This window comes from Ambystoma mexicanum, chromosome 12, assembly GCF_040938575.1.
Source record: "Ambystoma mexicanum isolate Mex_15411 chromosome 12, UKY_AmexF1_1, whole genome shotgun sequence".
Lineage (NCBI taxonomy): Eukaryota > Metazoa > Chordata > Amphibia > Caudata > Ambystomatidae > Ambystoma > Ambystoma mexicanum.
In genome coordinates, this window is record NC_090936.1 from 1,067,939,827 (window position 1) to 1,067,961,927 (window position 22,101).

General features: G+C 45.6%; 1 protein-coding gene across 1 annotated transcript in view; it reads left to right on the forward strand.

The window, feature by feature from the left end:
• Positions 1-22,101, forward strand: part of SLC35B4 (solute carrier family 35 member B4) — a 195,071-nt gene that overhangs the window by 160,955 nt on the left and 12,015 nt on the right. Inside the window, exon 9 of the mRNA XM_069629623.1 lies at positions 14,344-14,419. Within this exon, the coding sequence (XP_069485724.1) occupies positions 14,344-14,419 (76 nt within the window). The remainder of the gene's footprint in view (positions 1-14,343; positions 14,420-22,101) is intronic.

The window sequence follows — 22,101 nt, forward strand, 5'->3', positions numbered from 1 at the left end:
ATTACGGCAAATGTGGTGTCCATTCACTCCCAGTTGGCGCAGGAGGTGGCCCGGATCACTGACGCTGAGACAAGGATAGGGGCCACTGAAGACAATGTACATGCTCTCCAGGATGCTGTGACCGCCCTTACCAGAGAAATGAAATTTGTCAAGAACAATGCAATGATCTTGAGTCACGCTCACGCAGAAACATCTGTATACTTGGGGTACCGGAGGATGCCCTGACTGGTACCATCAAATCGGCTGTGGAGAGCTTGCTTAACTACCTACTGGCTCACCTAGAACTCTCTCCCTTCTTTGCTGTGGCGCGTGCCCACCGTGCTCTGGCCCCCAGACCCAAACCGGGTGACTTCCCCAGGCCCATCATAGCAAAGATATATTAAGTTATCGTGACCAGGATCACGTGCGGCGCTTGGCCCGGGAGAGGAAAGAACTGAGATTAGGATTCCAAACCATTTGCTTGTTCCAGATTTCTCACTCCCTGTGCAGCATGAGCGCTAACAGTTTATTGGTGTGAAGAAAATGCCTAGGGAACGCAACATTCAATATGCCATGTTATTTCCAGCCAGCCTGAAACTCCAGTTCCGGGGTAAACTCAATTTCTTTACAGTCCCGAGCGAAGCTGTGAAATTCAACAAAGCTCAGATTCCCATAAGCAACCCCCATCGGTGATCTGGGTGAGGGGAATATACCTGACTGAGCGTTTTCATTGGCCAGTGTTGAGTCAGACATTCTTGGGTCTCACACAGGTGGTTAGTAGTTAACTGTGTGAGACACAATGTGATTTCCCTAGTAAAAGGTTGTGCCGTGCGGCAACAGTGGCCCCATTGCAGTTGTGAATTGAAGGTACCATGCCTCCTTGGGCCCTGTTGGAAATGGGGGAGTATTTGTGGGGAGGGAGGGCTCGGTACACTGCAGGTTGGGGGTGGCAGTGGGCCTAGTTTTATAGCGGGCCTTGAAATTTGGTTTTGCGCCAGTTGCTCAGTTCAGGTGAATTGGGGAGAGGAAATGCTTAAAATGCTTGCAATTGAGTGCTCAGGCGGCAGGCTCTTAGGATGCACATAATTCGGTACCTATGGTAAGCACAGCGTAAAGGATGAAAGAACACATCTTATGGCCCAACAGCTGAGAATAATGTGTTGGAATGTCTGTGGCCTGGAGACTTCACTAAAACACGGAAGGAAATATCCTATGCACAAAGACATGGGGCAAATGTTTTATTTCTGCAGGAAATCCATGCTAAAGAAGGAAAATGCTGCAGTACTTCCCCTACATGGGGGAGGAATAGGTACTTCACCTCCTACTCTTCGCAATCCAGGGGAGTCATGATACTCATACACAATACCCTAAATTAAGTGGAAAATAAAGTACACATTGACCCCCCCCCCCCCGTGGGGAGGTATGTGGTGGTTCATTTGTGTCCTTGAAGGAACCAAATTGGTGCTTGCAAACACATACGGCCCTAATGTTGACTCCCCTGAGTTCTCTGACCTTGTTGGAGGAATCCTGTCCGGTTACTGTGGAAAACCCATAGTATGGGGAGGAGATATGAATCTGATTTTAGGCCATGAACTAGACGGAACAAATGCTGCACCCAGGCCCCAACCCAGAGCTGCACGTCGTTTGATATCCCTTATACAATCACTGGTCTTGTGTGATGCATGGTGTATGACACACACACAGACATAGGAATATACCTTTTATTCCTCAGTGCACGACATGTCATCCTGCATTGATATGTTTCAGATATTGAGCTCATTCATGGGGAAAATACTTGACGCTGGCATAAAGCCTTGCACATTGTCTGACCATTCCCCCGGTGGCACCTTCACTGAAACTGGGCAGGAGCAACTCTTGGTGCGCTTGAAGTCAAAAGCTTTTAAGATATAGTGTTCTGGGCTGAAATGAAGGCTGACATTGAGACCTATTTCGCCTGTAATGCAGTAGATTCCACCTCCCTGGGTATTAGATGGCAAGCCTTCAAGGTCTACATTGCGGGTATGGCGATATCGAGGTAAGATGGAGTCCTCAAAAGCATTAGGAGGGACTTGGATCATTCTGAGACTATGCTTTGAAAGCTGGAGATTGAGTATTCCCAAAGCCACCGGCCAGCCAATGTTTAAGGTGACGCCTCCTATCAGAGGTAGCATCCGTGCACCAGTCTCGGTCGTGGCACCCATAAGCCTAAAAAAAAAAGTGCTGATTACCCCCCCTCCTCCACCCACCCCAGCTAAAAAGGCCTTGCTGAACCGCAAAGAAGGAAGCTTCTGCTGCCTTTAATGCAGTGGACAACACCGTAGGTCTCAGACTAAAGTCAGTGGCAAGTGTCAATCCGACAAAGCCCCGTATTTGTTCTCTTCTTTATTGATGGGCAGGGAACTGAGCAATGGGCTAGAAAACCGAATATCCCTCCCCTGAGCTGTATCATGTGGTGTCCCAATAAGGCATTCCACGTTTGCCTATGCCTTTTTTTTTTTTCTTCTCTCTCCCCTTGTTCAACATTCACGATAAAACCCTAGTGGATCTTCTCCGACTTTGCGCCCATGTCATTGACATTCAAATAGATCTGCTTCTTTCTGGTAAAGATGATCAGTTGTCTAAGACCTCAAAACCTGAATGCGCTCTAGTAGCTTCCAGCGCATTGGCTCGCAAAGATTTTGATCCAGATCACTAGATTACGGCATGCCTCATGCCAGCTGTTTTGTGTAGCCGTATCAATCCAGAAGGAAGTCTGCACACTGGGCATCTGGCTATTATATCAGCTGCGCTCTAGAACTAGTAATTAATAAGTTACCAGTAGTAGTCCAAAAAGGAGCGCATACCGGAAAAGTAACATGGTTTATTACAGCTGGGCAAGCACAAATCAAACAGCACAGTGGAACATAACTGATTGATGAGAGCTGGTCGATAAGAGCTGACAAACGGGCTCACAGCGAACAGTAGTTTTATACCGTTAATAAAATGTTTGTTAGAAACGGTTTCACTTCAAGCTTTGCATCTTCTCGGTTCCCAAGAAGCTAACTGGTTTGACTACATCATACAACCTATAGCAAGGCATACGTTAGTTGGACATGATTGGAGCCAACCGACCTACCCCCTTTCAGCCCATCTCCTCCCCGTGTGGTGCCACATTGCTTCCTGCTCCATACCGCAAACATTTTGCAATTAGTAATAACATAATTGTGCTTACCTCCTGTTCTTTATTCAACTGCCATTGGACAGCACCAGAAAGGAACACAAGACACCCAGAACTAGTGGGAAGAGAGATATTCACACAGCACCTGCAAGATAGTAACTTCGCAAACACTATTGTGGTGCTCTGTTACTTTCCAGGGATGCCAAAACCTACCGTCGGATTGGCTCTTCTTGCAGCGCCCTTTCATTCCAAATCCTCGTCCCCATACACACTGGCCGTGGGGTGGTTTGAAACCGCCATGGTGCCATGCGTGTGCATTCTGTATTCTATGTCTGCAGCTGAATCAGCACCTTCATTACATTCCCCCCATCGATCTTTCGATCAACACTTCCTTCCCCCTCCCTTTGGCATCCATAGGCGTGTTACCCTATCCGAGTTCCCTCCATCTTCCTCATACCCTTCCAGTGTGTCTCTGATTATTAAACAATCCCGCCCTTCTGGGAAAATACTACCCAAAAAGCAGCATAGTCTTCTGCATTTGGTGGGGGTGCTGCAAGAACCACACACACTCCATCTCCCCACCCCCTCATTCACCCTGGGTGGCTGTGTCTCTAATTTGCCCTCTTCCTAACCAATTTTATTAGCAGACATGATATAGCATACTTTCCCTTTGCAACATTTGCATTGTCTGATGACCCACGGGCCGACACAGAGGGCGATGAGCATCACAATGAGCACAGGGACAGGTATTTTAAACATAGCGGCTAGCCACTCTGGTACCCAGGTGAATAATGAATCCAGCCAACTGTCCGAGGTGGGATTATGTTTTGTTACCATCTTCTCATGTAGTGTAAGTATTTCCTCGACAGCCTCTGGGAGAGTTCCATTGGCAGCATTGTTGGTGGGTATTGCTGTGCAACAGCTGCTTCCGATCTTGTGGCAGACCCCACCCTCTATGGCAGTCATTAAATCTAGAACAAATTTGTTCTGTACAGCCTCCAGGCAAAGGGCACGGAGCTCTTCTCTATGTTCAGTGCTTTCTTGGTTGCATTTGCCAGCTATAGAACCTTGCAGCGGGTGATCTGTAGCCATTTAGCGTTGGTGGCTGCTTGCACCCCAGGAAGTAGTAGAGACATAAAGAAAACTGATCCTTTGTTGAAGAGTCTTAAGTGCTGTGGGATTGCGTCCAAACTCTGGGCTGATTTAACAGATATGTAGTTGCGGCTCCTTTCCTTTCTCATCATGTGCCCATGGCTTGTCTCCCCTCCTTCTGCTCTTTTTACTTGCTCTTCTGCCATGATGTAGAAAGTTAGTTGAAAGGTAACTGGTCTGCCCGGGGCACGATCAATGAAAGGTTGTAGAGGGGCACAAGTTTGCATACCACTCCCCAGTGGCTGCTCTGCATATGCTTTGGATCCACATGTCCACCAAAAATCCATCACCACCGCTGATCCTCTCTGCAGCGCTGATATGCTTATCGTCCTCTCGCAGCCAGCGTTCGTCCCCAGTACAGTCCCTGTCGCTCTGAAACAGAGAATGCTGTGTGAGTGGCTTTATGCATACTGGCTGCTGTTTCTCATCTATCCATATTAAGGCATGTACGTTCATTTCCCATGTTACCCTGCATTTTTAATTTTCTTTATCACCCTCCCTTCATATCCCACCAGACCTTCTGCATGACACTGCATCATCCCCCGTTCCCACCTTACATAATGAATCACTGAACCCCTCATTTGCATCAGGAGTCTGGTGTGGCACCACAGAATATCGTGCCCTGTTGAGATTTTGCTATCTATTCTCCTATGGACAGTAACCAATTTCTCCCCCCCGCCCCCTTTGTGCCCCATCTGTATTGTATTCCAGTATCATTTGCTTTGTTGTCTCTTTCCTGGCCGTGCTTTGAAGTTGTATGTAATTATCTGCATATACCTCCTCCCTTTGTCTATCCATTCCACTTTTACTGTGTGGCCCTGGAACAGCCCACGAGTACTGCATAAAGACAAGTGCATCGGGCCACCCCCTACCCCCACCCGTGCTGCTACATCTTGCGGCAAGAATCGTCTTGGCGTCCCTGCAACGTGCGAGATTAGCGAGCACACATAGCAACTGCCATTAATGCTCTCACCCCACCCTTTTCATTTCACTGTACCGCACATTTTCAGATGCGATGTCAACCCCTCGCCCCTGTCCCTCCCATGCCATGGAAACATAGAACTTTTCAGTGCTTTATATACTTCTTTTAGTGCATGTCCCCTTTCCATTGTTGGTGAGTACACCCCTACTTTCTTTGTATCATAGAAACCAGAAGAGAAAGAAAATGGAAACAAAGAGACAAAGCAGTCCTATCCCTATATTTTTCAATCGTATTTATACCTTCTTGGTCCCCCCCTCCCCAATTGTGTCCTACCCCCCTGCCCCTACCTTCTCCCTTTGTGGCCTTTTGGTAAAGTCTGATGGCTGTAAAGAAAGTCGGTGATAATTCTTTTATACTTCCCATCAAGTTGCCTTTCATGCTTCTACTTCTGAGATGCTGTTGTTGATCTTGCGGCCGTCGGAGGTGTGAATCCATGCCCTCTTTCTTTGATCTTGCGCATAGTCCCCTTCTTCTGCGGGTTCTGCAGTGAATGTCACTGGGTTTACGACATGACACTGGACTAACTCAGTTGCTCGGTTGGTCAGTATAACTTCATTACCCTCTGTGTCATCGGTGCACTCTTTGATTTCTCCAAAATGGCAAATAGTGAGTTCTCCTGGTACAGTACTAAGGGACACCCCATGGTAATTGTTGCTGACTTTTCAATTGCAAATGCTACAGCCGCGAGCGCTTGTGTGCAGGGGAAATGTTCCTGCATAGTGGTTTGGGTCCCTCTGGCTTCTTTTGCGTGAGGACAGCTGTCACCTCTGAGCTATCTGAGTAGCAGAACAAGTTTAACTTCTCTTTGTGGTTCAGGGTGGCCAGCACCGGTGCATGGGCCAATGCTTCTTTTTGTTCTGTGAAGCTCTCGTTCACTTCTGATGTCCCCTTTTCTTCCCCTCTTCTCCTTCTGTGCTTCCATAGCAGACTGCAGTAGGGGTATTGTAAATGTAGAGTAGTCAAAGTCCCATGTCCTGCAGTAATTGCATTTCCTTTACTGTGTGTAGTCGTGCAGTCAAGTGGATTGCATCAACCCTCCCTAGTTATTTTGCACCCTTTAATGGCTATTATTATTCCCAGGTACATAACCTCCTCCTGGCAGTATTGTAGTTTTGCCTTATACACATTGTACCCCTTTTCAGCTAATAGTGTTAGAAGGTACACCGATTGGCCCTACAGTCTTCCTCAGTCTCACTGCATATTAACAAATCGTCAACATAGTTGAAGTTGCTTAGATCCATCTGTATCACTCTGTTGAAAATACTAGGGATCTGCAATATCCCTGGGGCAATCTAATGTGTTCAACTCGGGGTCCCCGATACATAAACACTGTCAAATATATTGGGTGGGATGGAGAAGAAGGCATTCTTCGTGTGAAACACTGCAGTATTTTGCTTTTGTTGGGATGTTGCACAGTATTGTATCAGGTTCGGTACCAGGGGAGACTGTGCTTCCACTGCATCGTTAAGAGGATGTAAATCTTGTATGAATCTCTGACCCACCCTTTTATTTCCTTATCAGGTGATGAGGATGTCTGTATGATGCCCTGCTGCCATAGTGCATGTAGAGTCAAGTATGTTCCCTCATCTGCTTCTCTGGTCAATGGGTATTCTTTTGCTCGGGGCAACAGCGCCCCTTTCTCTAGTTTTATCTTCATCGCCCCACTCCTTTCAGTACCCCTACAGCATGGGGCCCTTTGGTCAATAATTTCTCGGGAACCCTTTTGAGCTCTTCATCGGCGTGTTTGCTTCCCTTTTCTACCAGCTGTGTTATTGGCACTACATTCTCTACTACTTTTACTGGGCAGGGTATTTGTAGCTGGAATACCATTTCTCCCTCTTCCTCCCCATCGGAGAACAGTTGTTCATCAGTTATTCTGTCACTGTCGGTGTTGGGTCGATGCATAGGACCATATGCCACTGTTATTGTCTGTCCCGTATAGAATCACCATGTCTTTGCGTATCACTACCTCGTCAACCTGTAGCACTAGCGTGGCACATTTTTATGTCTTCCTTCTGGCACTACGTTCTGAATAGAAATTCTGATGCCAATCTAAATACCTTCTTCTATCCCCGGGACTGTTATCAGTAGTATCCCAACCTCATACAGGAACATGCTAGGGTACACGGGTTGACCTCACAGTGTGCTCTGAGCATGTGCAGCTAAGAAAAGTGCTGCCACTCGTGTATAATATATTCCTGGCGTTGAGCACACCGTCCCCTTTTCTGTCAATGATATTGTTGCGTTCAGTTTTCCTGGGCAAGTCTCTTCCTAGTATATGAATAGAGTTGTCTTTGCAGTACCATAGTGGTGCTACGATGTGCTGTGTCCCTATGGAGTGGTAAATCATTTGTTACAGGAACTCGCTACTGCCCCAGAAAAGCTCTGCGTATTCATCACCTTATTTGCTAGCGGGCATCCCCCTTCTCTTATGCAACATTTGGTGGCTCCCGTACCTGAGGAATGAGAATTCTCTTGGTCCTATTTTCACTGCTACCTCAGGTTCCTCTTCGGGGCCATCAGTTACTGCTAGGACTGGACATGGTCAAGCTTTCTCTGGGCCTTCCTATTGTTGCAGGATATTCTGTGGGAAAGGGTTACCTCCGACAACGCCAACCACGGTGTAGGGAGGCACCACGTTCTGTCTTGCCACTGTACGTCCTGTGGCACATTTTGAGGTGCCATTCCACCATCCGCTGGCCCCACTTGGACCTGCTGTGACCGTGGTGGCTGAGGTGCTTGTCTCTGCTGTAGCTGGGCTGGGAGGGGTGGCTCTGCTGTGACAAATCCTTGCTGTTATGCCATTTGCATTGCTTGTGCCTAAGCATGTTGCCCAAAGGGCATGTATGTGTGAAGTGCCCCATTCTCCTACATATAAAGCATGCTCTGAAGACCCTGTATCCTGCCCCCCTGTATCCTCCTCTTCCTTGATGCGGGTACCCTCTACCTATGGGAAAGTACCCCCATGCATGCATACAATTCCCCTGCTGCAGTGCTCCCTATTGTGACATATACTGCGGCTGCCCATAAACACCCTGCTGTGGTGTGTTCCCCACTGGGAACTCTCCCTAATGGATGGGTGCCACTCTGGCAGCGTTGGGCACGAGCATTGCCCCTTCCATTGTATACTGCGCCAATTTCTTTTGTACCAGTTTATTTTCTGCCACCTGCCTTTTGATCTCCTGATTCCGCTTACAGTAGTGTACTATCGTTGTCTGTATCTCTGGCCATCCCTTTGCTTCTATTCCCAAAATCTTGTCTACTGATGCCTGGACACCTACCGGCAATCCCTTGACCAGTATGGTAGAATAAGGATATGCACTCGTCCCAGCTCCTTCGTGTTTCCTGCGTCCAGAGATCCTGCAGCTGTCTTATATATCCTGCAGGGTCTTCGTCTCCATTCATCTTATGTGCCATCATTGTTCCCAAGTCATAACTATCTGGTAACATGCTTCTCAGAAACTCACACAAGTGTGCTCGACAGTTGTTGAAAGGAGTCCCATTGTGTGCGTTAGTTCTTAATTTCAACCCCATGTTCCCTGCCTTCTCCAATATTTTGTCTCTTTGCTCTCCTATTGTGGCTGCAAATAAACTTTCCATATTCTCAATTGCCAATGTCACTCCAGCTCTTTTTCTGAAGTGCCTGTATCCATTTGCTGGCCCCTGCTACGAGGGCGGGCAGGCTGCATATGGCACCTAATGTACATCCCCTTTCCCCTTTTGTAATGGCAGCATTTGCTTCGTCATGGGCCCTGTCCTCCCTCCCCCTTTTGTGGCCTGAGCCAGCGCTACGTTGACCAGTCCCTCCCGCACTCGTCGCTGTCCTGTCATCTTTTCTTCCTCCCCAATCTCCTGTCCTTGTCAGGTGTCCATTCGTTGCCCACTCCCATCGCTACAATCTCCCCCTATTTCTTCCTCATCTGAGGACGCACTACCCCCATCTCCTCCTACTGGCTCTTCCTCTCCCCTTTCTTCTTCCTCATCGTCCAATCTGAATTGTATTCTTCCCAACGACCATTGCCCCTTGTCCCCTTACTTTTCCACCACACCTCCTATCACCCTCTCTGCTTCATTGAATAATGCATCCACCTGTTGTCGCATGTTTTTCTCAATGTCTGCTAACTATTTCTTCTCTCCTATTTTTTAGGCCTCATCCCATCATGTGTCCCTATCCTTTTTCTGTATCACTTCTTTTCCCTCCTCTGAGCTTTCCAGCTGCAGGTTTGTATACCCCACCATGGGCCGTAATTTCGGATAGATACCGTAGGGTGGGGGCAGAGAACTTGGTCCATCCCCCTTTTTTGTCCACCTCTCCCTCCTTCATCTGTTCCCCTTTTATTTCCTCGTACTGCTTTCTGAGTCCCAATATATTCTGCCTACTTTTTAACTTTGAGCCCTTTATATTTTGTTAACAAGTATGAGAACACATTTTCTATTATTTTACTATCGAGCGTTCCTTCTCCGGGCCACACCTGGAAGCACTGAGCTGCAGTCTCCTGGACCCACTGAAAATGATACTTTAATATTTTCTCACGATACAAGGGCAATATTTTTTACATTTTATGGTCAAGGAAGCTATCTAGATAGACCATTATTTCCTGTCTTTTGGTCACCCTCCCTGTATGTCATAATTTCCCCAATCACCCCTCCCACTCTTCTTTGAATGCCCTTCTGCCTACACTCAACCTTAGTCACTCGTCTCTCCTATTTCCTCCTTTTGCTCACATTCTCCACAGGCCCACCCACGCATTCTCAACCAACATACTGACCACCTTCTCAGGCCCGACCACTCACTCGGGGTTAGTAGGCAACGGCCCTCTCCACTGGCTGACCTACCCTATTTTAGTAAAGTAGGTGCTGAGTCGCCTTTGCTCCTTATGCTTACACCTACCACAATAATACCAAGCGTGCTATTATACACAAGGTACCAGTCAGTGATAACCCTTCCACATTGGCCAACGCCGCAAAGACAAGACGAACAACACTTGCTACCATGCACGCGTCCCTCTCTACTCCTTCAAAATACAAGTCCGACAACTAGAATATACAGTAACACCCAACTTCCCTAAATGACGCAGCTATACAATCGCTGGTACAATGCGCAACTCTCTATCGGGGTCTGCCCTCACTATGCACCCCCCCTGCTCTAATGCAGTGGTGCCCACACTCAAGCGCACTCCCTATTGGGTGGCTTGTACTAAAATCTACGACTACTACGGTTGATCGTCTTTTGCGTCCTAAACACCATAAAATACAGTCCCTCCTCCCTCCGTGGGCATGTAACCACAATGCAGTGCTTTCTTGCACCGTCACACTCACGTGTGCTAGAGATCCTAGAGTCCCCTCTACACTGAGCTTCCCGTACAGACTCACTTCTCCCTCTGTCGGGACCAGGCAGACCTCTGTGAACTGTTTCTACAGGGCTTCCTCTGTGTTGCGCATAAAACTGGTCTGCGGACGCCGTACCCGTGCCCCCAGGGAGGGCGGCCGGAATACCCTCAGTTGACCTAGAGAACTGAGGACCTCACTGAGGCTTCCGAAAATGTATCAGGGATCCTCTAGAACTCATAATTAATAAGTTACCAGTATTAGTTCAAAAAAGAGAACACACCGGACAAGAAGTAATGCTGTTTGTTACAGCTGGGTGAGCATGAATCAAACAGCACAGTGGAACAGAACTAGTTGATGAGAGCTGACAAACTGGCTCACAGCGAACAGTAGTATTATACCATTAATACAATGTTTGCAGAGTTAGAAACCGTTGCACTTCAAGTTTTGCATCTTCTCCGTTCACAAGAAGCTAACTAGTTGGACTACGTCATACCCCCTATAGCAAGGCATGCATTGGTTAGGCGTGATTGGAGCAAACAGATCTACCCCCTTTCAGCCCATCTCCTTCCTGTGTGGCACCACATTGCTTACTGCTCCATCCTGTAAACAGTTCTCAATTAGCAATAAGATAATTGTGCTAACCTCCGGTTCTGCCATTGGTCGGCACCAGAAAGGAAGGAACACGAGACACCCTGATCTAGAGGGAAGGGAGACATTCAGACAGCGCCTGCAAGGTAGTAATTTTGCAAACACTATTGTGGACACTCTGTCTGCTTGTTACTTTCCCGGGAGGCCAAAAGGTACCGTCTGATTGGCTCTTGGAGCCCCCCCTTCATTGCACATCCTTGTTCCTATACCAGCTGGCCGTGGCGTGGTGTGAAACCGCCTTGGTGCCATGCGTCTTCCCTCTGTTTGATTTCCCCAGTTCCCACGAGTAGCTGTGCAACTGGCTCGCCAACCTTGATCACATCAATTGATGCTATTCCCAGCGACTGTGGTCTGCTGGAGACTAGCAGCCTGGATCAGCTGACCCCTCCCCCCCTCCCCCCACCCGCCCTCCCTCAGCTGCGATGCACAGGCTGTGTTTTTGAAGCTGGTCCATGATGTGAGGCACACCTGTGATACTCTGAAGTGAGCGTGCCTGCAGTTTCGCCACCTTTGCCTTTATGTGGCAGGTTCCCCTGTGTCCATATTGTGTTATATACAGTGTCCCCACCCTTGTTTCCCTTCATGCCTGCACTTGGGGCTGGCTACAGCTCCCGGTGGTCTGCTCGTTCCCCCATAGGTGTCCCAACCATCCCTGTTATTCCCATAATTGGTATGTGTGTCCGCCTGTCTGGTGCTGAATCAGGACCTTCAATACACTATGGTCCAGAACGGTCAGATCATAATTGGTATGTGTGTCTGCCTGTCTGGTGCTGAATCAGGACCTTCAATACACTATCGTCCAGAACGGTCAGTCAAGTGTTGAATTCCTTTTCGAATTAAAACTCTTCACAAACATTTTCCTGTATAGCCTTAGTGAAAGGCAGCATAGTCAACTAATTCCTAGACTACAGAAGCACCCTTTATGTGGACCTTCTGCCTTCCAGAAACTGAGGTGTTGAAGGCTGCAAACAAGGCTGCTTAGCTCCAACTTTAACGAAAATCAACCAGTGCCCCTCCTCTGCAGGAAGCTCAAGTGGCTTTCATTGCTTTCCTCTGCCACCATCAAAGTACTCTGCCCAGTCTTCAAAAGCACCCATGGCACACCCCCTCATACTCTTTACCTCTGCCACCCTCTCACACCCAGGAATAAAAAATATTGGCACCACCAGCTCGTATTGTCAGAAGCAAATCTCCTCTGTCAATTGTTCTAAGCGGATCCACCTCGGGTTTTCAGTCATCACCCAAGACGCTAACTACTCACCAGTCTACCTTCAAACCATGCCTAAAGAGTACTCCTCAAAATCCTTAACCATCCACCTCCAGTCAACTGTGCCATCTAGTCACCAGAACTCCCAAACCTAGATAAGGAAACAAGCCACTCAGGAGCACAATGGAGTCGGGCTAGTGGCCTGATACACCCACAATTGCTAAGCTTTCTTCATAACCCTCATCTTTACTGCTGCAAATGCCTTCTCATGTGTTAAGGGGATATGCAATAGTCCTTTCCTCATTGCTCTGCCAGATGAGAAACCAAAAGTATTGAAGGGTATGATTAATCCCTCAAGGAACTTGAAGTGGTTTAATGCCAAGAGTATGTTTTTAGGGGGTGTTCTATAACTAGGATAAGCATGCCTTGTCAGCATTGCCAACTTTAGCATTTTCCCTTGACAACACCAGGAATGGTGGCCTTGACCTCCTTTGGGTCATGGGAATCTTGTGCAGTTGACATCCTCTTAGACCTTAAGGTTTTCCTTTTGAACCCTTAAGGATGTTAATGGCAGATCCTTTAGTGGTGTGAACACTACCGATGTGATGTGTCATAATGGCTGGATCCAAATTACTTGACCAGTGTCGCACACAACTTGTTTGACATAAAAACCAGTTTGGGTGGGTGGGATGACAGTCCTTAGTCACAGAACTAAATAAAGAAGACTGAGAAACTTAATTTCGTTTTAGTTTTTTGCTTGAGCCTTGCTAGACAAGACACCAAATGTGTCCCACTGCAAAATACGGTAGGTATTAAAAGTTCAATATTTTATGGCGACTCTACTGAAATTTGAAAAGTGAGAAGATAAAGGGCAACTACTGAGAGGGATTCCTTGCGATAAGCGTATAATTGGAAACCACCTGCATTAGCATTTGGGTGTTGTGCAGTGTTTATTTTCTTATTATTTTCTGTCTCGCTTGTTCATCTTCTCTTTCTGTATAAACTCTGACAAGACGAGGGGGTGCAAGGATGTTAAACGTATGTGACTAGACTTGTCCAAATACTTTTGAGAAAAAGGCCAGTGTTGTTTTTTGCTGGTATGGAACCTAGGATTCATGACAAAGCAAGCAATGATGCTTCTCATGGAAAAAATACCATTTTGCTTTAAACGTGATGACCAGAGTATAGTCTCTGCACGGCATCTGTGGTATCACTCCTGACTGTATTACCTGACCCTTGCATTGACTGTTAACACCAGTATGATCATCCTACTAGCTCAGAAAGGTGAGAGAATTGGAACGCCTGCAAGAGCCAATCAATCCCATCTACCTCTTCTGAGTATACCATCGGAAAGGCCATTCAGTCCAGTGATAATTACTTTTATTTGGAGAACAGTACAAAGACCAGTTACCTGGCTTTTGAATCGAGGAGTCAAAATAAGCGTGTATGGTGTCAATTGCAAAGAAAGTCTGCTACTCCCATCTCCGTTTTAAAACCAATATTGGCCAAATTATTGTTGCTTAACATGTTTATTGCAGCACATCAAATTTGAATATCTTCGAGAAAAGCAAAGAGATTTATTTTTACTACAAGTCTGCAATGATAATTGATAGAGTTATGCCAAGTATCAATTAGAAAATACAATACTCCTGTTACGGTTTAGGAGTAATTTATTAGAGAAACATGTTTTATGAGGATATGCAGTGACCAAGATGTTAGTGGGATTAAATGTTTTTCTTGTTTACCTTAGTATATTTGCTTATGGATTGCAATGGTCAGAACCCTCCTACCATCTCTTTTCAAATTCCATGCAATCAGGGTGCTCATTCTTTGACATGATGTGATAAATCAATGTTTCTAATTGATGTCTTTTCTTCCTCTCTCTAGAGCCACTTCATATTCCCGTTGTGGAAGTTACCATGCCAAGCATGTGGTTTTTCCTGCTAATGAATGTCCTCACACAGTATCCTTTTAATAATTCCTTACATGGGGAAAAAGGGCGGGGTTTGAGTGGGGGGAAAATGGATGACCGGGCTTGGGTATGGTGATTGAATGACACACACAACCTTGTTACGTGCAAATGAAATACCAAATGTGCCTCTCAAAAGGCCTTTCAGGATCTAATTCTATGAACAAGGAAATAAGTAGACCAGACGGACTGATAATGCATATGTGAATCTGTACTTCTGACGTAATGCTCTAAAAATAGCAATTTTACTAAACATACCCATACCAATGACCAGTCCCATAAACCTTGCTACTCTTACTTCTATCCTTTGAAAATCAACCTTCTTTCTCTCCTTCCTAATGCAAATGGTGCAGGCCTCTTTATTTAATTTAAGAACTTAGAGTGCGTACCACAAGGTCAATTGTTTCTCTGCTTTGAGATGGGGTGGGGGCTGGGTGAGAGAGTAGACTGGGAAATATAGGTTTCTCGACAAACAGGCAGGTACAGTCGTAGTGTAGCGTAGATTTGGGAGATTGATTATACATGGTCTTCACAAAGGAATTGAGAAACTCTAGATGGGTTACAACAAATATCTAAACTATTGCCTGGTCCTGAAACAGGACAGTCTTACACAGTACAGACTGATGTATGGGTGATACAAAAAATACTTTGATATCAGTCTGACCCTTCTATTTGTAAAACCATTTGAATATTTGAACATTTGAATATATTGGTGAAACATTACTGTCCTTTAGAAATCAATGCAGTTACTCTTCTTCGATTTAACCCTATTGCATCTAATTTCTTCCTTTGCACTTCTGTTCTCCTCCTACCTTGATGTCCCCCAGAACCCTGTAACAATGGCCAAATAAAACTGATTTAAGAGAAGTCCTCGTTCGCCAATTTATAAAGGCCACCCACTACTGGAGACAAACTAAATGGCAATAAAACTTGACGTCCTCAAAACTAACAACGGCCCCACATTTTGCCTACTTTCATCTGGTCCACCTCACTCGACTCCTGCCCTAATCTGTCCTCTATAAAGTCCAGGGCTTGCTTTTTGATGCTTCATAGCCCCTTAAACTCTGTTCAGCTTTTGCTTCTGTCATCTGAGTATACTCACCCTGCCCGATAAGCCTTCCAAAGGTGATGCCTAAGAGAGCCTCTTCTTATATGCAAGCTTTAAAGTCCCAAATGCTGCAGCTAGTATTCTACTATACATCAAGGATGCGTCCTTGTTTCTCCAGCATTACTAGCTACCTGACCTTTACGTGTATACAGTTCATATCAGCGTGCATCACTCACCTCGCCTCCTACAAATAATGACTGTTTTACCAACCAATATCCTCATCAGGAAACATTTTGTTTTGCGTATGTGTTTTACTGAAAACATATCACAAGGCACTTCTTTGTGCCAATGAAGGATCTCCTTGTGAGCAACTTTGAAAGAGAATTTCAGATGGATGAAGACCTACCCAGTCAGGTTTTCTAAGAGAAACTCTGAGTGGGCACTTTAGAGGGTCCAATAGTTTGAAGTCACAAAGCTGGTTGGTCAGGGGGAGAGTCATCAGTACTTGTGTGGTGGAGTTCTGACCACGTCGGAAACGTAAGTGGCAGATGAGCTATTGACCTGCTTAACACTTCTGTAATTGTTTTGGCCTGTGCCTGAGTTGTCAGTAGCAAAAAAGGGCAATTCATGTCTCTGATCAGTTTTCATGCTTTTTTCAATGTTACTGACTAATTCTGTTACCCTGCTAGCTATAATTGCTTTTCTACCTTTATCCATTTTTAAATAACAAATGCACAAAATATAACTAAGCTGAAATGCCTAACATGTGTAACAAACTCATTTCATCCGCACATTGCTAGCTATAATTTAAAAGATTGATGAGGTAATTTTGTCCCTATTAGTATTTAGAATGCTCTCACATGATGATTTAGACCTCCAAGATTATCTGCAAGTAAAACATTGTTTGCAGTACGCACATTCATCATCTGTACCACTACCATGGCAATAGAACTGACCTCACCCCCACGCCCCTCCATGTGGTTCTATGTCTTTATCTCGAATATTAAAGGCTGCACCAAAAAAAAGACTGATTTTTTTTTTCTGGCTGATTTTAGTCGCCCTTTAATATTCCAATAGCTTTGCACTTGGATGAGTCACAATCCAGCCCCATAACAATTATTCCAACCATAAAAAAGATCAGGAGTCTCGTTGCATTTGAATCCTTTACCATTGCGGCTCTAAAGCTAACCCAAAGCATTGGACTCTATACTTATTCTCCAACAACCCATAACCGAAAATAGCTGCCAAATCAAACTCGTAGTGCTACGTGAGGTCCTCGTGGTGTACCTTCCACATCCCTGTCAATGAGGGGGAGCCCTTTGATCTTTGACCAAGCACAACCACCGCATCCTTGGCCGGGACCCACACCACTGCAATATAAGAAGAGAAGGTCAAAGCGCCAGTATCCCTGAAAGCCTGACCTTCAGGCCTGACGCGCATTCTTTTGATCACTGCCATCCTTTGAGATTATATTCCTTATTTAAAGTGGGCCTTCTAGAACTAATGACCGGGTTAAATGAAACCTGCACCAAGAAAATAATCACAGTAAAACAAAATGTTGGGGACATTGCACAAAATAAAAAGGAAAGAACCTCACCCTGGATCTTCTACATACCCTATGCTACAATAGGCAAACATGTTAAAAAGCCAAATCTGAAGGCAAGTTAATACTGGAGTTGGTTGCCCTCAGAAACCAACTGTGACTGGAGTATGAATGTACCCAGCTCCCCCCACAGAAATCTACTCTCTGTAACGAAATGCCTTGACAATTTTTTATAATTAAAAACAGAACATCAGGCCAAAGATGACCTCGATCCCCATAAATGCAATCAGCCCTGTCCAAAAAAAACACTTGCCTGGATGTGTTTTTTCCTAGAGTAGCTCCGTAAAGCCAAAAATCTGCATTTAAGCTCTTGGACTTCCTATCAGACTCTAGATTCACCTTCTTTGACAAGAAAGCCATTCAGAGCATATAGCCCACGAGGCTGAACATCGCCAACACTTCTATGCAACAAGGTGGATTCTCAGTCAGCCTAGTAAAAATGGGCAGAACAGCAAGCTCTTAAACACACAGAACCTTCGCATCATCCCTGACCTTTTATTTGTGGCAAAATATATTGGAAGCTGTGACTACTTCAAACTCTCCAGACAAAACTCTTAAGAGTAATTTAATGAAGCAGTCATTCTACAAATCCTAGATGACACACAGCACAAACTTGAATTTAGGAGAGGCCTCACTCCTAGAACTTTCAGTCAAGTTTAGTATTGTGGACCACATGATTCTGCTGATTACTCTGAAAATCTCACATGGAAACTGATGGCGAGTCCACAAATGGTTCACCACCTTACTGCACAATGGAGCGCAACTAGTGGGAATTTCTGACTCCACCTCATTTGCCGCCACCCCCATGCCTTATGTAGTACTTCAAGGTTTCACCCTCACTTAGTTTTTCAGACTTTAAAGAGAGACTCGACAACAAGCATTTGTACATGTCTCAATCCATCAACCATAATGAAGTGTAGCTAAAATTCACAGCTGAACTAGTGTTGTGTCCACGTCTATGAAATTCCTCATGAGGGGGAAAAGCTACCTTGCAGAGTCCCGCCAGCAGAGATCTATGGACATACTTAAGTCTATCCTACTGAATGTTAAGAGCATAAGTGTGGACAAAGAGACTGCTGAATCTCTTTAAATGGTCTACTGAGGTTCCCATGTACTACCTGAGGTTTCCATCTCATAACCCATGTTCAGTCTCCATTTCTATTCAGACCTTCTTCCACAGGTGGGCCCACGTAGCTCTGCATACAGTGGGTTACACTGTCCCAAGATTTCCCGTGAACAGGAAAGTATAGTAAATACAACACGTAACTTGTGTTTCTTCTGTTGCCATTCTTTTTGGTCAATTCCGTTGTTTGTAATGATGCAAAACTGATGTTTGATGGGGTAATCAAGTAATCTTGCTTTTTTCAGTTATGCCAGGCACATGCAGAGATGCCACAAGCAATGATCAGGCACTGCCCCTGCAACTGGTTGTTGTGCCTACAGACATCCCTCCGAATTTGCACCCGAAAGCATCCAAGTCAAAACTCTTGATGAAAATGCAGCACTGTCATACTAAACCCAAAGACCCGTTTAGCGTCCCATAAATCTGGAATAGATGGCTCCTTCATCACGGCCACTTTGACAACAACATCTTTCAAAGGGTGAAAATCCTTAAATACTATCCTCGCGTTCGGTAGCGTACACCAATGGTGTAATATTGCAAACACCTGCTGCACATTTGTTCTGTAGCTCCTTGTGTCAGATTTATGCAGACATTGGGTCTCCACTGCAACTGCAAAGCTGTTGCCAGCCTCAGCGTGGTAGCCCAAAGACTTGCCCTTTGTCCACTCCTGCTGTGCTGTTTTAGGACATTTGGATGACCACCACCCACTTGTTGCTGCAGTCCAACTTTTTAGTCACTGGCAGGCAATTCTTGTGTTGCCCGAGTACATTCTTCTGATGGTGAACCCTATTTTATTTTCTTATTAAAATGATTTAGTTTGTTACAAACTTTTCATTTTTAGAACTCAGTGATACACGAAATTATAATATTTAGCAATTCAATTGGAAAAAAAAAAATGTATATAAAGACAATAAGATCTCTTGTTGTCACTTTCGGCATCAATGAGGCGAATCATCGGTATCTTCATGTGGCTTTCTGTTGATCTCGGGGATGTAATCCTAAAGTATGTTGTAAAAATTGAACTATCGTGTAGATTAGTTTGTTTTCACGTCCATTCAATAATAATGACCAACGCATTTCTGTGTCCATCTGTTGGGTCGATTATTTTAAAAAAGTTACTGAAGCTCAGCCTCTTAGGAGTTAATTCTGGACAGATCATTACTAGATGATAGATTGTTTCTGGTACTTCCCTATCTTTGCAGAAACAGCAATAGCTATCAGTTTTCGGGATTTGCTGTGTCATTGCCAGCTTGTCTCTTGTAGGTAAATTGGCTAATCCCCATGTACGCTGTGCGGATCTTATCAGGAAATTGTTCCATGTACTTCGGGATTTCGTGTAGGGCTCGGATATCTGATTGGCTTTGAAGATTTCTTGAGTATAAAGTTTTGGCATGACATGTTCTGATCCAGTCATTATTTGCCAATTTACGTTTTGCATGTTGGGGTCTGTTCATGAGGGTTTTGAGCGATATTTCTTCGTCTTTTAGTTGTTGGAATAAATGTTCTTTCCATTTCCATAGAGATGTATTGTGAAAAGCGGTTGGATTATTTTTCAGAATTGCTGTGGCCGGTGTTTCATCATTTATCAGAGGTTTTCTTAAAAGATCAAGCTGTTTCCATGTCACCATTGAAGATAGGGATTGGGTTGCGACTTCATAGCAAATTCTGTCCATCGGATATGAGTCTGGGAATAGGGAACCCTATTTTTCTTCCTACGATGTTGGTCCATGCTGTAGCATACTGGCTCTTACCCCACTCTGCCTTCTACAATTTCAGAACAGAGCTGGCGTGCAACTTTGTCACTGAAGACCAAGGTCTATAATGCAGGTATTGGTTCTAAAGTTTTTTTAAATCCAGACCACCAACAATTCCTTGAATGGCAGATGGAGTCAGTTTATGGTGTTTCCATCAAATATTTACCAAGCTCCCTATAACTTTCCCCTTTCCTCAACCCATCCATCAAAATCATCGAAATTCATTCAATGAATATGCATTTTGATGGAAATGCTTTTCAATTGATAATTTTCGTTGGATTTTAATTTGAGGAAACTAATTTCAATGGATAGACTAGATACTGATTGAGCCTATAACCATTGCTGATTTTGACCTGCCTCTGTAGATTCTGAGTCCTACAAAAGAAGCTGTAAAACAGCAGGTGTTTGGACTAGACTTGCACATGGAAGAGAGAAACCTCTAACTCCTTAACCTTGTATGTGTTCAGGGGAAAAGGCCTTTGGTTTCTTAAATGTTTGTCTTATGCACCTCAAGAAATTCAGAATTGGCTGATTGAAATGTGTGCCTTTAGCATTGTCTGATTTCTCTCATGTGACGAATTGGGACAACCTAGAGGTGATCCAGTTCAGTAGTGCACGGTTTGGAAAAACTAAGTTGCCTGTTTCCACATACTCTAGTAAGCAGTTAGACAATGGCAGAGGATTGTAGTTGGACTCTATCATTACTGATGCAAAGTGCATTTCTTTTGGCTCAGAACTCCTTTGAAAGTTCCTAGTGTATGCTAGCGGCTGCACCTCTCTTAAGGCCAATGCCCCAGATACACCAATAATTGTATGAGTGGCTAATCTCCGCTTCAACACAGGAATAGGACCTGGGGTTTTTGTAGTGTACCCCTGAGTGGAAAAAGGCAAAATAACTTCTTCCATGAGGTTTTAGATCTCTGACCAATTTGGAGCCTGAGCCTATGCCTCCACCAAACAAGAGTGGCAGATAACGCTGCTCGATGTGGAAAGTTGCAGAGTTCACACGTTTCCCCGGGCCATTCATGAGAAACTCATCCAGTCCTGTGTTTTACTTTGGAATTCTGGACTGCGTGGTCCTAAATTTAAAATGGAAAAGACAAAGCTAGAATTCAAAGAAAATAACAGGACTAGATGTCTTTCTTGAGCATGGACAGGAAACTTGTGAGCTCTGAAGGTTGTGGAAGGTAGCAGTAATACTACTGGCATCTTGGAGTTCGGGATATCTCCAACCTGGCCTCACTTGTGGTGGCTCTGAAGGTTTGCAGAATCCAGGCTGGTGAGGCATGTCCATGCCACCCCCAACCTTGCCTTTCAAGGGGATTGGGTCCTCCGACGTATTCCATATCTATGACAGTAATCACCACAGCTGTGCTGCTTCGTAAAATCTTTGGCATCCTGCGTCGATGCGCCGTCCCCGAGGACCTCCTCCGACGGCCGACATCACCCGATGTGATAAATAGGACGCACGATGCCCATAGCCTCAGTTCCGTTTTTTCCGCGAACGTGTTCGCTTTGTGAATCTCGGTACGCCTTGACTCGTTGGAGTTTGCTGTTTTCAATTCTCGGTTCGTTGAACCTGTTCGGTTTGTTGTGAAGACCTGTTCATGGCGATGTCTTCGTCTTCAACCCCGCTTCCGGGCTTCAAGAAATGCGGGGACTGTGGGTCCAAGATGTCGGTCACGGACTCGCACGACGCCTGCCTCTGGTGCCTCGGGGAGGCCCACGCTACGGACGACTGTGTCGACTGCCAGTCGCTCACGGCAAAGGCCTTGCGGGAACGCAAGAAGAAGCTGTCGGTAGGCCGGGTGTCTAAGCCCCGAAAGTCGAGGTCTGCGGGGCTTTCAACGGATGTCTCGAGGGGCGACTCTCCGCGTCATTGTCAGAAGTCCAGTGGGTCTCCTTGCAGGAGTCGGTCTCGTCACTCCTCCGCCTCTTTGAGGCATTCCCGGAAGCGCCGACATAGGTAGCCTTCCCTGTCCTCTTCCGAGGACTCCGCCCGTCGGCGGGTCGCTTATCCCTCCATGCAAGCGACACCGGAGGAATGGGCTTCCTTCAGGAAGCAAGATGCTAGCGATTCTTGAATCGCAGGGCACCGGTCCGTCCGTGCCTCCGAGTGGGGTCGGTCGGCACCGGTCGAGAGACGGC